General features: G+C 39.7%; 1 protein-coding gene across 1 annotated transcript in view; it reads right to left on the bottom strand.

Moving 5' to 3' along the window:
• LOC109957846 (acid-sensing ion channel 1-like) overlaps positions 1-13,006 on the bottom strand; it is a 45,040-nt gene that overhangs the window by 10,174 nt on the left and 21,860 nt on the right. The window contains 3 exon segments of the mRNA XM_020596074.1: positions 2,493-2,620; positions 6,254-6,279; positions 6,281-6,372. Of these exon segments, the coding sequence (XP_020451730.1) occupies positions 2,493-2,620; positions 6,254-6,279; positions 6,281-6,372 (246 nt within the window).

Here is a 13,006-nt window from a genome sequence, read left to right as displayed (position 1 = left end):
CCCTGAAACACACTCACTAGCAGTGTGGACGTGGAAGGACTGAGAGCAGTCCCAAATCTATCCCACCCTCCCTGTCCTCCATTCATTATGCATGGTTCTGTAGCCTATTAGGGGCCAGAGTATATGATTTGTCTGGCTGCAAGCTCGCCATCACACACACAGAATTAATAACAGTTCAGAAGAATAGCCTACATACAGTTCTTTTCATTGCCTAAGACAGACTTCTACAAGCTGACAAGAGACAGTTTCTATATAAAGTTGAGGCCCTAAGTGTATAACTTCAGGTGTATAACTATGAGGACTACACAACGGTCCAAGGTTTCCAAGGGCCACACAAGAATGTACAGTCTTTTCGGCTGCACTGTAGAACTGGTGGATTTTTGGTAGAAGTATTTTTTTCTTTCTTTTTATGTGAAACACATGACTGATTATCAAAGTGTTTTCAACATCCTCTATGTGAAAGAAGAGGTGCACTTGTCCTACAGAACACAGCAGTGTTTACAATGTGGTGTGCCTCATTTCAACTCCTGAGGCTCCAACAAAGGATTTGAACAGAGCCAGTGACATGTTCGTGCCCTGTATGACCTGGCAGTTCAACAGCTGTAAAGTACTGCATCACAAGTAGATCTCCTGGATTCAGAATCTTACTTATGTAAAAATATAGCAGTATTATCAGCAAAATGCACATGGAGTATAAAATGTAATAATAGTACTTCTACAGAAAAATATCCTGTGTGAGTGATACACTATCATACTCAATACGACATTACTAGACTGGTAATACTAATAATGCCCATTGTTTAGTTCATGAATGACTTGTTTTGTGAAAAGTGGTCTGCAGTCAGTGCCATGTTGCTGTTTATGTACAGAAACACCAGTGTGTTTGTGGGTCTGTGACCTCTTTGATAACCATGCAGTTTGTGTTTGGACAAAAACTCTGATCTTTGAAGGGTGAAATCTATGTAGGGCTGGTGTAAGAGTGGTTTCAGCCACCTTTTTCATGTTACACTGAGTAATTGGATCCAGTATTCATATAAAATATCACTTAGTAGAGCTTTAATATTCAAAATGTGTAACATTTTCTTTGAAATTGTTAACCCTGCAGAGAGGCTTTCTGATAAGCTCGTACTCGCTGTTTAAATTTCAAATGACTGAGATCTTGACTGGCAAGGGAAAGGTCTGTAAAGCTCTCAGTCTGTCTGCTGGGAGTGATGGAAGCAGACAGAAGCAGAGCCATCAAGAGTGGCTCAGAGGCAGAAACAGCCTCCAGATAATTTGTGGGTCAGGGGTAGTGAGCAGTAGAGTGTGAGTGCTACTGGGACACAAGCCAGGGCTTGATCAATCCTGGCAGGGTCACCTGGGCCATCCAGGATGTCTGATGTTGAAAGCCCAGAAAAATCCTCAGTGGTCCCAGGATACACTGCTGATTATGCAGGCCATAGGATCAGTTCACACCAGACGTGTTTGAAGAATAATTTGGTAGTCAGAATTTAGGTTTTGCCAGTGCCCATGTAAACAGATCAAATCTAAAGCTGTCAAAAACATATCTGCCCAAGGAAGAATTTTTTGTCCAACTGCGTAGGTAGCAGTGTTGTAATGGTGTCACTAAACAAGTCTGAGTCGAGTCTCGAGTCCCAAGTCCCCAGTGTTTGTGTCAGAGTCAAGTCCCCGTTACACGAGTCATCAAGGTCTAAATTAAACACAACTGACACAGCTCTGAGCATTTCAAAAGGAGTCTACTTACCGTGTGACCAAATAGCCTAACAAATGCACTCATGAATGTGCATGCACACACAGCCACTTTGATCAAAGTGTGGTGGGTACAGCATGGTGCTGGTGAACAGATTTTAATATCAATATCTTATGCTAAATTATTATGGCTCATAACAAAAAAGAAAAAAGTCAAGTCACGAGTCCTCAGTCAGGTCATGAGCCTGAGTCCTGGACCCGAGTACTACAACACTGGTAGGTAAGCAGACTAAATAGAAACAGAGTTACAACAGCAAAACAAAAATAAAACTGAAAAAACACATCACGCCATCCACCAACTCCCACCATTGTCATGCTCCAGTGACTGTTAGCTGTGCAGTCATCCTCGCTGATGAAACTGTCACCAAACCAAGTCTCCAAAAGTCTCTAGACAATAGCCATGACAGCATCATTCATGAGCCAAAGCATCACAGTGGGAGCTAGTGGAACAGCTAATTCGCTGCTGCAACCCCTCGTCCCCCTTATGCATTCATTTGTTGATGATGTCTTTAGCGATTACATCAGCTCTATTTTAATAACAGAATTGTCAAAAAACTGGAAGTTGTGAAACCCCTAGTTTGCATCCTTTTGTCAGTGTAAGAGATGATTTGATTTACAAACTGAAATCCTCAATATTAGATTAAAAGCCTAATATTAACTTACAGATTCTCCACAGCAAAATGTGCTGAGATATAGTATTGGATTTCCTATATTTCATTTCTGTCATCGTTCCCAAGACGTACCCGCTGTTCCTGACAGGAGACAAAGGTCTGAAACCCCGGCGCCACTCCAAAACCCAGCTGGTCTATAAATGGCGGCTCCTGCTGGGTGTGGATCTGAACTTTGATCCCTGCTTCAAACGATGTCTCATCTGTTGACAAGAAGAAGTTAGACATTTACAACAGGGACAGTGATTTGTATGCACATGCTTGCCTGCATCCTCTAACCAGTAGCAGTTGTTACTAATCAAATGGAGAAAAAGCTTTGCTGAGGTGCATCAAACAACATAATAAACACGATAAATTATAAAAAGCATTTAGTTGGAGTCTAATTAGAGCTTGAAAAATAGTCTTAGGAGTACAGCAACTGGTTATTTATTAATTACATCCATTATCTTGTTTGGATGAGAAAGACACTGTGGTCTTTCAGGTGGTAACAATAGTGTAGCTGGAACAAAGAGTGACAGCATAAAGGATGTGGACTTCCTAAGAGTGGCTGATGACAGAATGTGCCCCACAGGAGTCTTGTTTACTGCAAGAGGAAATGAGAATGGATAGATAAATTAATAAATAAATGATGATGAGGATAAAAAAAAGTCAATACAGCGGACAACTTCCCTCACTACAGCACTCGACTGTATAGATTGTAAATGAAGCAGATGGACCTTTGTGATGCTGAGATCGGGGGAACATCACAATGATGCTGTGGCTCAAATCTATACAGTGCAAATATATTTCTACCTGGACCTGCTTAGCGTGAGGACGGCGGTTTGGATTCAAGAAATGTATCTCCTTTGAGCACTGTCTTGAGGATAAAGTAAGATGTCTATTTCCTGTCGCATTTCCTCCCTGCTTGTTACTTGGTGTCATCCTGCCAAGCTTTCTCACTGTTTTCAATTAAAGAGCTCAGGGATGCAGCTGGAGTGACAGACTGTTGCACATTGCTCTTCTGAGGCTGGATACAAAGATATTTTCTGCTGCTGCCAAGACAAAAGCTTCAGGCTTGGAGCAGCACATATACATAAGTAGCGCCCAAGCTCCTGCTCACAAAAGCGCATGTCATCTTTTCATCTTTAAGTCATGGCCATCTGTCATCCTTACACAGTAAGAGTAGTCAAATTTGGGCTGAACTTTAGAATGAAATGGAAACCTGAAAACAATACAAGCAGGTTATTTCACTGCCTGTACTTTGTTGTGATAAAAATTTCACATAATGTTTTAGCAGAGCAGTTGTTACAACCAAGAGTGATTTTAACAAAAAAATTACAACTTTGTCAGTAATATGATGGGAAATTAGACTATGCAAGGTAACTTTCACATGCACAAATACACATTTTCTTGGATTTGTCTTTGATTTTATCCCGCTGTGCACTTTTGTGATGATTTGATCATTATTAATGAAGAACATGAGCTCAGTGGTTATCTCTGCCTCATAGCATGAACGGTGGGAAAGCCACAAACCCAGCAGTGTGGTTTTGGTGTGTTTGTATGTTCTCCCTGTTCTCCCATGTGCTTGGGTGTCCTCTGGGTGCTCCTATTTCCTGCCATGGTCCACAGACATGCAACTTAGGTGAAGTAAAAACTGTAAATTGACATTGGGTGTGAATGTGTGTGTGTCCATTTGTGTCACAAAGAAGCAGGAAAAAAAAAACACAGATGAAAACGTGAGGATACTCAGATTTTGCTTTATTTTTTACTGGTAACTACTAGTTTAGAGAAGGGGCTTAATTTATCAAACACAGAGTTTTGTGCTTAAAAGATGTGCACTATACTTTCTGCACACATTTCTTCTTGTGCTTGAGCATGTGCATATTAGAACCACAAACATCCAGTGGTGCACAGGTATATTCATGGTGAAAACAGATTGCTAAATTACACACAAACCCCACTTTACTGACAGCTGTGTAACAATGGATATGCTGTGAGCTATTGTTCCTGAAGACAAGGTAATCATTTGTGTCAAAGTGGGATTCTGCCATTAATGCCTCCGTTTTTCTGGCACCTCTTGTATTGTATCACCAATACAGTGGCATCATGTACAATAAACTGGAGGACCTGTTGGTGACATTTAATTGCAATCTGAAATCATAATTAACACTTATGCTTTGGTACCAATCATTTTAATTGATGTAACTAAGCCAGGTATATTTTCTGTTATGCTGAAAATGTTAAAACAGATATGTATTATTGCACTGAAGTGTTACTGTGTCCCCTGTCTTTTATATCTACTGTAGCTCTTTATTTGATTTATCATATAAAGTGTCCTGTCCTGTCCATTCTGATTTATGACCATGGCTATCTCAGGTTCTCAGCTGAGAAGCATTAATGGAGAGAAATTTTTTTGTTTGCTACTTTTGTCCACAACAAGCAATTCCACATTAAAAACTCCTAGGACTTGACTAAACTACCACATGGAGACTGACCATATTTGGTCTGGACATGTTTCTGTATGTAAATGTATGATTATGAGCAGATGGATGAGATTTATTAATGTTTCTTGCAATAAAGTTGTGCGTGTACATGTTTGATAAATACCAATTGTCTTGTATGTACCGACAGTTCCTACGCTCACATTCAGATCTTGTCCTACGTGTGCTTTGATGAATGAGGCCCCAGGTGTTTAAACTGGCACCATTCACTGCAGGGCATCCAAGCAAATTAAACAAACAGGCAATCAAAGCAGTGATAAAAGGATTAATTAATAGCCAATCTGCATCATTTTTGCATTAAAGGTTAAAATCTTTGGAAAAACAAAGTGTGATATGATGGAAATTGATGGATTGATATATTTAAGTTACAGTGTCAATAATCCAACAAATCAATGATACTAAAATAATAAGTATATGGCTGTATTTCTATTGCAGTTACTGCATCCTTAGGTTTTCACCACATTCCTTTTTGTAAAAGCCCTTATTTTTTCGTAATCTTACATAAAGAACATTTTATATTAATACTATTAAACCATTTAGGCTTGGAGTAGATGCAGCTTTATTTTTTCAGTATTACACTAAGATCACATCTTTGTGCTTCGTGCTTCATATTTAATGGTCATTGTGTTTTTGTGACCATTCTGACCTTACTGTTCACATTCACATAAAATATTTATGTATAGTAAACACACAGCAGCATATGCAGCTGCATTAAAATCAGAGTTTTAGGGTCTCCTGCACCCAGGAGCCTGAACTGTGTTGAGTAGGAACCCTGAATGGAAGTGCCTTTAGCCTCCCTAGGGCTTGAAGCCTAACTGACAAGGAATACCATTACATTACACTACATTACAGCATTTTCCTGATCAATATCCATCTATTTTAAAGCGATTAGTTGATAATATGTGGACACAGCAGTAACATTTCATGAGCAGAGAGTGTATTTTTCAGGATTGTCACTCCTAATTAAAGAGTAAAGAGCATTTGAAAGAATTTCACATTTTTAGGTGCACAAGTGAATATAAATTTGCATATAAATTTCTTATTTGCTCGAGTGCATGCACATGGTGACTACACTAAATGGATTTAAGGTTTTACAATTACATCAAAAGGGCTTGCAGTGAGTGCAATAAAGCCAAGTCAGGCGTCTGACTCAGAAAACAGAGGTGACAGGTTTTTCCTATAAGATTCCCAGAGCATCATCACTGTAAATAATGGTCTCGTTTGGTGTTTAATTTATTTTTAAAAAATCTCTTTTTAACTTAAGGCAAACATAAAAACCAATCTTGTGGTTTTAGCTGAGGTCTTCAGAACTGGGGATGGGATGTTTTATGTGCTGTGTCCTACAGGTAAGCTTACCAGTTTCTCCCCAAACAGGCAAGTTGGCCGTTGCCCATCCCACCCTTCATTGTAACCATCAGGGGTCGTCCATCTTTTCCTGAATTAAAGGTGTAGCATTTTCCATAGCGCGTGAATATCTGAAATACACCAAGAATAAAGGATTTTAGACACGAGAGAAAAGAAATAGTCGGGCTACATCTCAGTCTAACCCTCATTTCTGATCCTGAAGTAAATTCCCTGTTTTCAGTTCTGTGCATTTTTAAGCAGTAGAGATATTAAGGTAGTGCTGAGCAGGGGACTGTTTCAAAAGCACATACATGTGGTCCTCAGAGGTCACAGTGTTGAGACTCTGATGACAAACTCAACCCCCTTCTCTCTCAGTGCTGCATAATACAGTGTGTGCTTGGCATGGCTTCCATTTCAGTGGGATATCCTCTGCCTAAGAAACCTCACACAGTGACTGCTGGCATATAAGCACTGTTAATCTTGCAAAAAGTCAATTAAGTTATTTTTAAGTTAAGACACAGGCTGTTAACATTTAACAGTGTATTGATTTACATTTTAAATACAAAGCTATTCTCATTATTAGAGAAGAAACTACAGGTGGGCACAAAACATTTCTGTTTTATTATGTATTTGATTTGTTCAAATTGATTGTCTACAATTATATTTGCAGACTGTATGTTTTTGTTTTCTTCTGATTTTTTATGTGAGGCATATTGAATCTTCCTTCAAAGGAAATAAATTTTGCTTTGTTTTGCTTTAGGACACACACACACACACACACACACACGCACCTGCGGATGCAACTTGGAGTTAAAGCAGAGCCACTGCAGAGTGCAGCGAGGAGCTGTGACCTATTGGCAAACATATGATTGCCAGTAAACTAATGGCTGTATAATCAAATCACAGACATTAGGTAATAGAAAGCCATGGCCGGAATCCAAAATAAAATGTTCCTTTACTTTGTCATCAGGCTGCATGATTGAAAGCCTTGTATCAAATCCTCCTAGCACACAATTAACTTATCATTAACCTTTAACATTTTGACTTTTATATGAGGAAATGGCTAAAGGAAACAAAGGAAGGGTTCCTGTAGAAGAAATAATAAGAGCAGAGAAGTAAACTAAGATAAGTCTGTTCTTCTTAGTCCTCCACACTTTGTCTGAACACTGTATGCACAACATATAGCAATGATAAGGCCTCAGTGTAAGATAGCTGCACAAATAATCACATCATTCAAAAAGCTTTTTCTTGCAGAGTCTGCCTATGAATTGTGCAGCTTTATTTATTGTGAATATACTGTGATGGCCTTGGGAACACATAAGGAGGTGTTTATTACAAGGGTGACATATGAGTCAGACATTAGCACTTCATGACAAATTACCTAAATGTCATAAACACTAGAACAGATGCATATAGAACAAACAAACTGCTGAAAAAAGTTATGTGAATCCTGTTCAGCAAAGTGTGAGGGAAAGAATGAAGCAGTAAATGGTATACTATCTCTTTGGGTGTGATTATATACTGTAGGAGCTTTTAAGACAGGTGAAATGTAATAAAAACCTTCTGATAGTCGGACACAAGATGAGATGTGACCTTTCAAGTGGCAAAACTGAGTCAAAAGCAGAGGCTGCAACCCCCGCCTATGTGCAGTGACTCCAGAGCAGGATACTAACGTCAATAAAATCCCCCTGAAATTCATCTTAGTCCCCAAGTCACCTCTCACCATAATCAGATCACTGTTTATCATTTGGAATATAAAGGCAGGGAAATCTTATGATATCATGGTGGCACCTGCATCAACTCCACAAAACCTGTGACAATAACAATGAGCAAAACCTGCAGAAAAATGGCTCTTTGTTTTTAGTCTGAGACGGTTTTAAGCTCACTTTCCCTGCAACAGCCAAAAAAGTCAACCAACAAAAATCAACCGATTTTGCAGGGATGATTATTTTTTAAAGATTTGGCTCATTTACAGTTCACTAAGACCTGTTTTTGAATAGTCAGAGGAAGAGGCAATGTTGCTCACACTGAGAAGAGAAAATTATTTGGTAGATCAAGACAATGAGCGCTGTGATAAACTGGTGACCTGTCTAGGGTGTACCCTGCCTCTTGCGCACTCTCAGCTGGAATTGGCTCCAGCCCCCGCCCCCCATTGTGTCTGTGCCTGAGCATGCATGCACATTTGCACGAGAATATGAATGAGCACGCTTAACATGGGTGTGTACATTGTTTGTGTGGATGTATACAGCCACCCCTGCCTGCCATCTGTGTGTATGTGTTGAATGACTACAGGAGGCCTGTAGTCAGAGTTGCTGTGGTAACCAGGAGATTGCGCTGGCTGCAGTGAGTGAAGAACAGCAGCAGTAGGTGCCGGCGCTGACCTTGGGGAGTCTTCACTGTGTTCTGAAGCTGTGAGGTTTGTGCTCGGTCTCTACATGTTTCTTTATGTCTGTCTATCAAAGAGTCTGTCTTATTCAGTGCTGGTGTTAGTGTTTGTGCAGCACAAAATGTCCCAAATGCATCCTAACAATTACTGTAAATGTGAAGCTTTGTATTATTATTATGGAAAAGTGCAACCTTTTACCTGAGGCAAAACCTGCAGCATCACAAAAACAAAACCTTGTTAATAAAATTCAAAGAAAATCTCTAAATGAATAAATTTTAGATGAAGTAGATGCATAAGAGCCTTATCAAATAGCTCCACAAAGTGATGGTAAACATTTAAAAATTGCTGCTCTTAAAGGAAAGGATACATATACTGCACCTCTGCTACAGCGCAGAAAGGAACCACTATCTTGGGAAATAAAAGAGGGACATCTGCCTTTAATAGACTGTAACTTATAAAGATACCAACTCAAATTAGCTTTGTGGGAGCGCTTAAGCTTATCATTTGAGCCTTGAATGAAAGTTGGAGTGCAATTTTACACAGAACAAGGGAAGTGTATTTTTTTCATGCTCTGGGTAAAAAGGTTCAGGGTTGGTGTAGAGAGCAGGAAAGGTTACAACAACTTAGACCTATTCTCATGTAAAGATGGGTATGTCAATAATGGTTTAACTTTAAAAATCCCTAACCTATCCTTTAACCTCACTGCTGAAATATATTTAGCATTAAGGTTGAGCAAATATTTATAATGCCTACAGTGAGCAGTTCTTCCTGAGAAAGATTTTCTCGTATTGTTTATGGTTCTTCACTGAGCACTGAGCCCAATATATTACATGTAAAATAAGAACCACTCTTCTCAACTTGTAAACACATAAATTAAATATTCATACCTGTCCCACCTATGAGGGGAAACAATAAGAGAGACATCACCCTCTCTCATTCTCAGAGGGTGTGGAAATATCTCACTGTCTCTCTTCGATAAATAATTCACAGACAGACAACCCAAGGCTGCTGAGATGGCCCTCAGCTATCCTTCACGTGACAGTGTGACAAGGATGCACAAGCTGTTCCCTAAAGATGCCAGGGAACCACTTTCCTTCCTCTCAATTGATCTCAAGATCACGGCTGAGCACAAAGGTGCAATGTGTTGTGACAGTTACAAAAGCACATCTATGAAAGATTGTCAGGGTTGACCTTGGCAATGAATCAGCTCAGCTAAAAATAGGATGCGCTTACATGTTCACTGGGTTATATGTAATTCATTTGTGGTCAACAAATAGATCAAGTAGATAATGAAGTGTGGCAGTTTACTTCTGTGCTGTATCCACTTTGTGTCATTGTACTTCATCTGTATAGGGTATAATAAAACACAAAGAATATAAAGTATAATATAAACCAATGCAAAACTAAGAACAATAAATATATCACGAATTTAAATAAACTCTTCTAAGCAACAAAACAAAAAATGAACACTACTGTAAGCTTCACAGAGCTCTCAAAGACAATCTCACACTACCTTTCATTTATCTGTAGTTCCCATTTTACATATGGGGCTCAGTGTTCAGCGGTGCAAGAACCATACGCAGTAGGGGATAATCTTCCTCAGGAAAAACTGCTTACTGTAGGCATTCTAAATATTTTCTCATTCTTAATGCAAAATGTATTTGAGCAGTAAGCTTGAGGATGGGTTCAGGATTTTTTCAACCAATATTTACATACCCAAATGTGCAAAATCTGGACCTTAAGGTGAGATAGTTTATCAACCAGTTTATCAAATCCTACAAGTGATCAAGGAAGATCAAGGAAAAGTTTTCACATCTGCGTTCTATGGCAACTGATAAACTCTGTCTACTAATGAGGACCAAGTGATATGAAAGCTCCAGAACAGCTACTAGGAGATAGTTTTATCAACTTTACAAATATAATATTTCTCACAGCGCAGGACATTATATTGCAGAGGGTTGTTCTGTCCATCTGTTCCACCTGACCAGTTGTCAGTGAGCAGGTGTGAGTTAAATGTGTAGGTACAGAGACTGAAAACATACAGGGAGCGCCAAGAGAGGTGTCAAAACACATATGGCTGCACTGCTTTATGGACTAATGATGGTACTGTTTGTAATGTAAAATAGACCAGATTTTTGCTGCTAGGCTTGTTAAAGTTGCTCTGATTCATATTTTTATATGGGTCAAATTACCATGTGTATGTCAAAGGTGCTGTTTGTAGTGACAAACCAATAAAGAATTGTCTTTTGTTGGTTCAGTCTTACTGCTCTTATCAGTGTTATTTCCAGCTACAGCATTGTTCAATGTAAAAAGCTCAAAAAAATCCCAGAACACTATCTGCCCAGTACCAAACAAAAGACAGACAAAGTTGGGGGATAGCTGGTAAACACAGGGGAGCGTTTAGCAGCTGAAGAGTCGGCTAGTTCCCTTAAGAGTCTGTGATGAGAAAATCAAAAGTCAGGTGAATATTGGACTTCAATTCATCAGGTGGACACAAACATGAGTTTAGATTAATGCCAGTGTTGCTCTGTGGTCTGTTAGTGCGTTTAGTAACGCTGTCTCCATAATAACTTAATGGGACAATAACATGTCAGTGTTTACAGCTTGTGGTGGTCAACTGAAATAAATAATAGGAAATTCAGAGGGAAGGTGGAAATCCGTCGATCAATAGGGTAGTAGGGCGCACAGGTGGGACAGAGACTGACTCCATGTTCTCGGACAGAGTTCGTAACCGAAATCAATGTCTGAGACCTGCAAGTGAGGAGAGGCTGCTTGGTGTGAGTGAAGCATGTGAGTTGTTAAAGCATGGATAAAGAAGGATGAAGCAGTTACAGTACATGGAGAAAAGGATGGACTGGTGATGCCAGTGAATCAAATTTACTGAGTTTTAAGAGAGACCTGGCAACAAGGGGGTTCCTGCACAAAATTCAATACATCCTGAAACCTCCTGTAGGTTAGACAGACTTGCCTCTCTCCTCCACACCTCACATCTCAAGTGTGACTGATTCTATTGGTCTGACTCATGCCGACATCTTGTCTTGCTTGCCCTGAGGCCAAGCAAGGCATCATCGATTATCTATGCACTATAACGCATATCCTCCAAACTCAGACTCAGGAATTATGTTTATCTCTAAAACAGGTTTGTGTTGCTTGGTCAGCCTTTAAAATACTCTGCACAGCATGAAGTGTTCCTAAAGATGAGGAAGAGAAATGTGTTTGACTGTGATAACTTGCTTTATGTTTCCAGATGCGTTACATTTAAATTTGTGGGTAAAAAAAGAACAGCTTTTTGAAGCGTTATTTACAAATACGGTTTGATGATGCAGAGACTGAGAGCTGCCATCAAGGCGGCTTTAAAACGATGTATTTTATAATATATCAAAACATTATAAAAACCTTCAGTCATCCTTGCTGCAGACTGAACTGAAAACAAATTTGGGTAATGCGATGGGAGAGAAAGGAATGGTGGCTTTCACTTGCAATCAATAGGGCTGCAGTTTACCATTGGGGGCCAAAGCTATAACTGCCCTCTGTCAGTGTCGGGGCTCGCTGTAAAGTGATGCTAAATGAATCAAAAGTCTTCATTAAGGTGAGATTGGTCTCTTATGAGCATGGAAGTATACACACATTGATCCAGCAGTGATGAATGATAGAGGAGGGACCCAGTCGGACCATATGGTGAACACAGAAGGCTGCTGGGTTTGGCAGTCATGTCCATTTCAACTTCTGATATTGTCTGTTGTGGAATTTACAGATTTTTCAGTGTCTCTGACTGTGGGTGTAAAAATGACACAAAAAGAAAGAGAGGTTAAATGAGCATGTGAACAACAAGTGTGAAAGAGTGAAGAAAAAAAAAAAAACCCCAACAAAAAAAAAAAAAAAAAAAAAGCTATTTAAAATGCAAATAACCCATCAAGTGTTTTCAAATCGGTCAGTTTAGGCAAACTGTTGGAATAGGCCTATTAGGAGATTATAGAGGTATTTGTGAGCTGAAATCCAATTATGTAAGATAAAAACTGTAAGTTCACTATGGAGTGCAGCACAGCATAGAAATATCATATTACAAAGGCATTAGGTGGCTTAGAAGGTACGGAGAGTTAACTGAATTATGGAGAGGCATTACCAAGCACCAGTGCAGAGGAATGCGCAGTGTGCACGGTGTGCTGACTGCATACGTTCAAAACAAATTCATTACATCGGCGCTTGGTATCTATCCACGCAACACAGAGCAGACACCGTCAGGCAGTTAAGACCGTCTGACTCATCTTAATAATTTGAAAGCCTGCATCCATCTACAGGCTGCATCAACCTGTTGGGTGGTGGTGGTGTGTATGTGTGTGCGTGTGTGTGTGTGGGGGGGGGGGGGGGCCCAGCCGTTG

Source organism: Monopterus albus, unplaced genomic scaffold (genome assembly GCF_001952655.1).
Source record: "Monopterus albus unplaced genomic scaffold, M_albus_1.0 scaffold1.1, whole genome shotgun sequence".
Lineage (NCBI taxonomy): Eukaryota > Metazoa > Chordata > Actinopteri > Synbranchiformes > Synbranchidae > Monopterus > Monopterus albus.
This window is presented reverse-complemented; position numbering and strand designations above follow the sequence as displayed.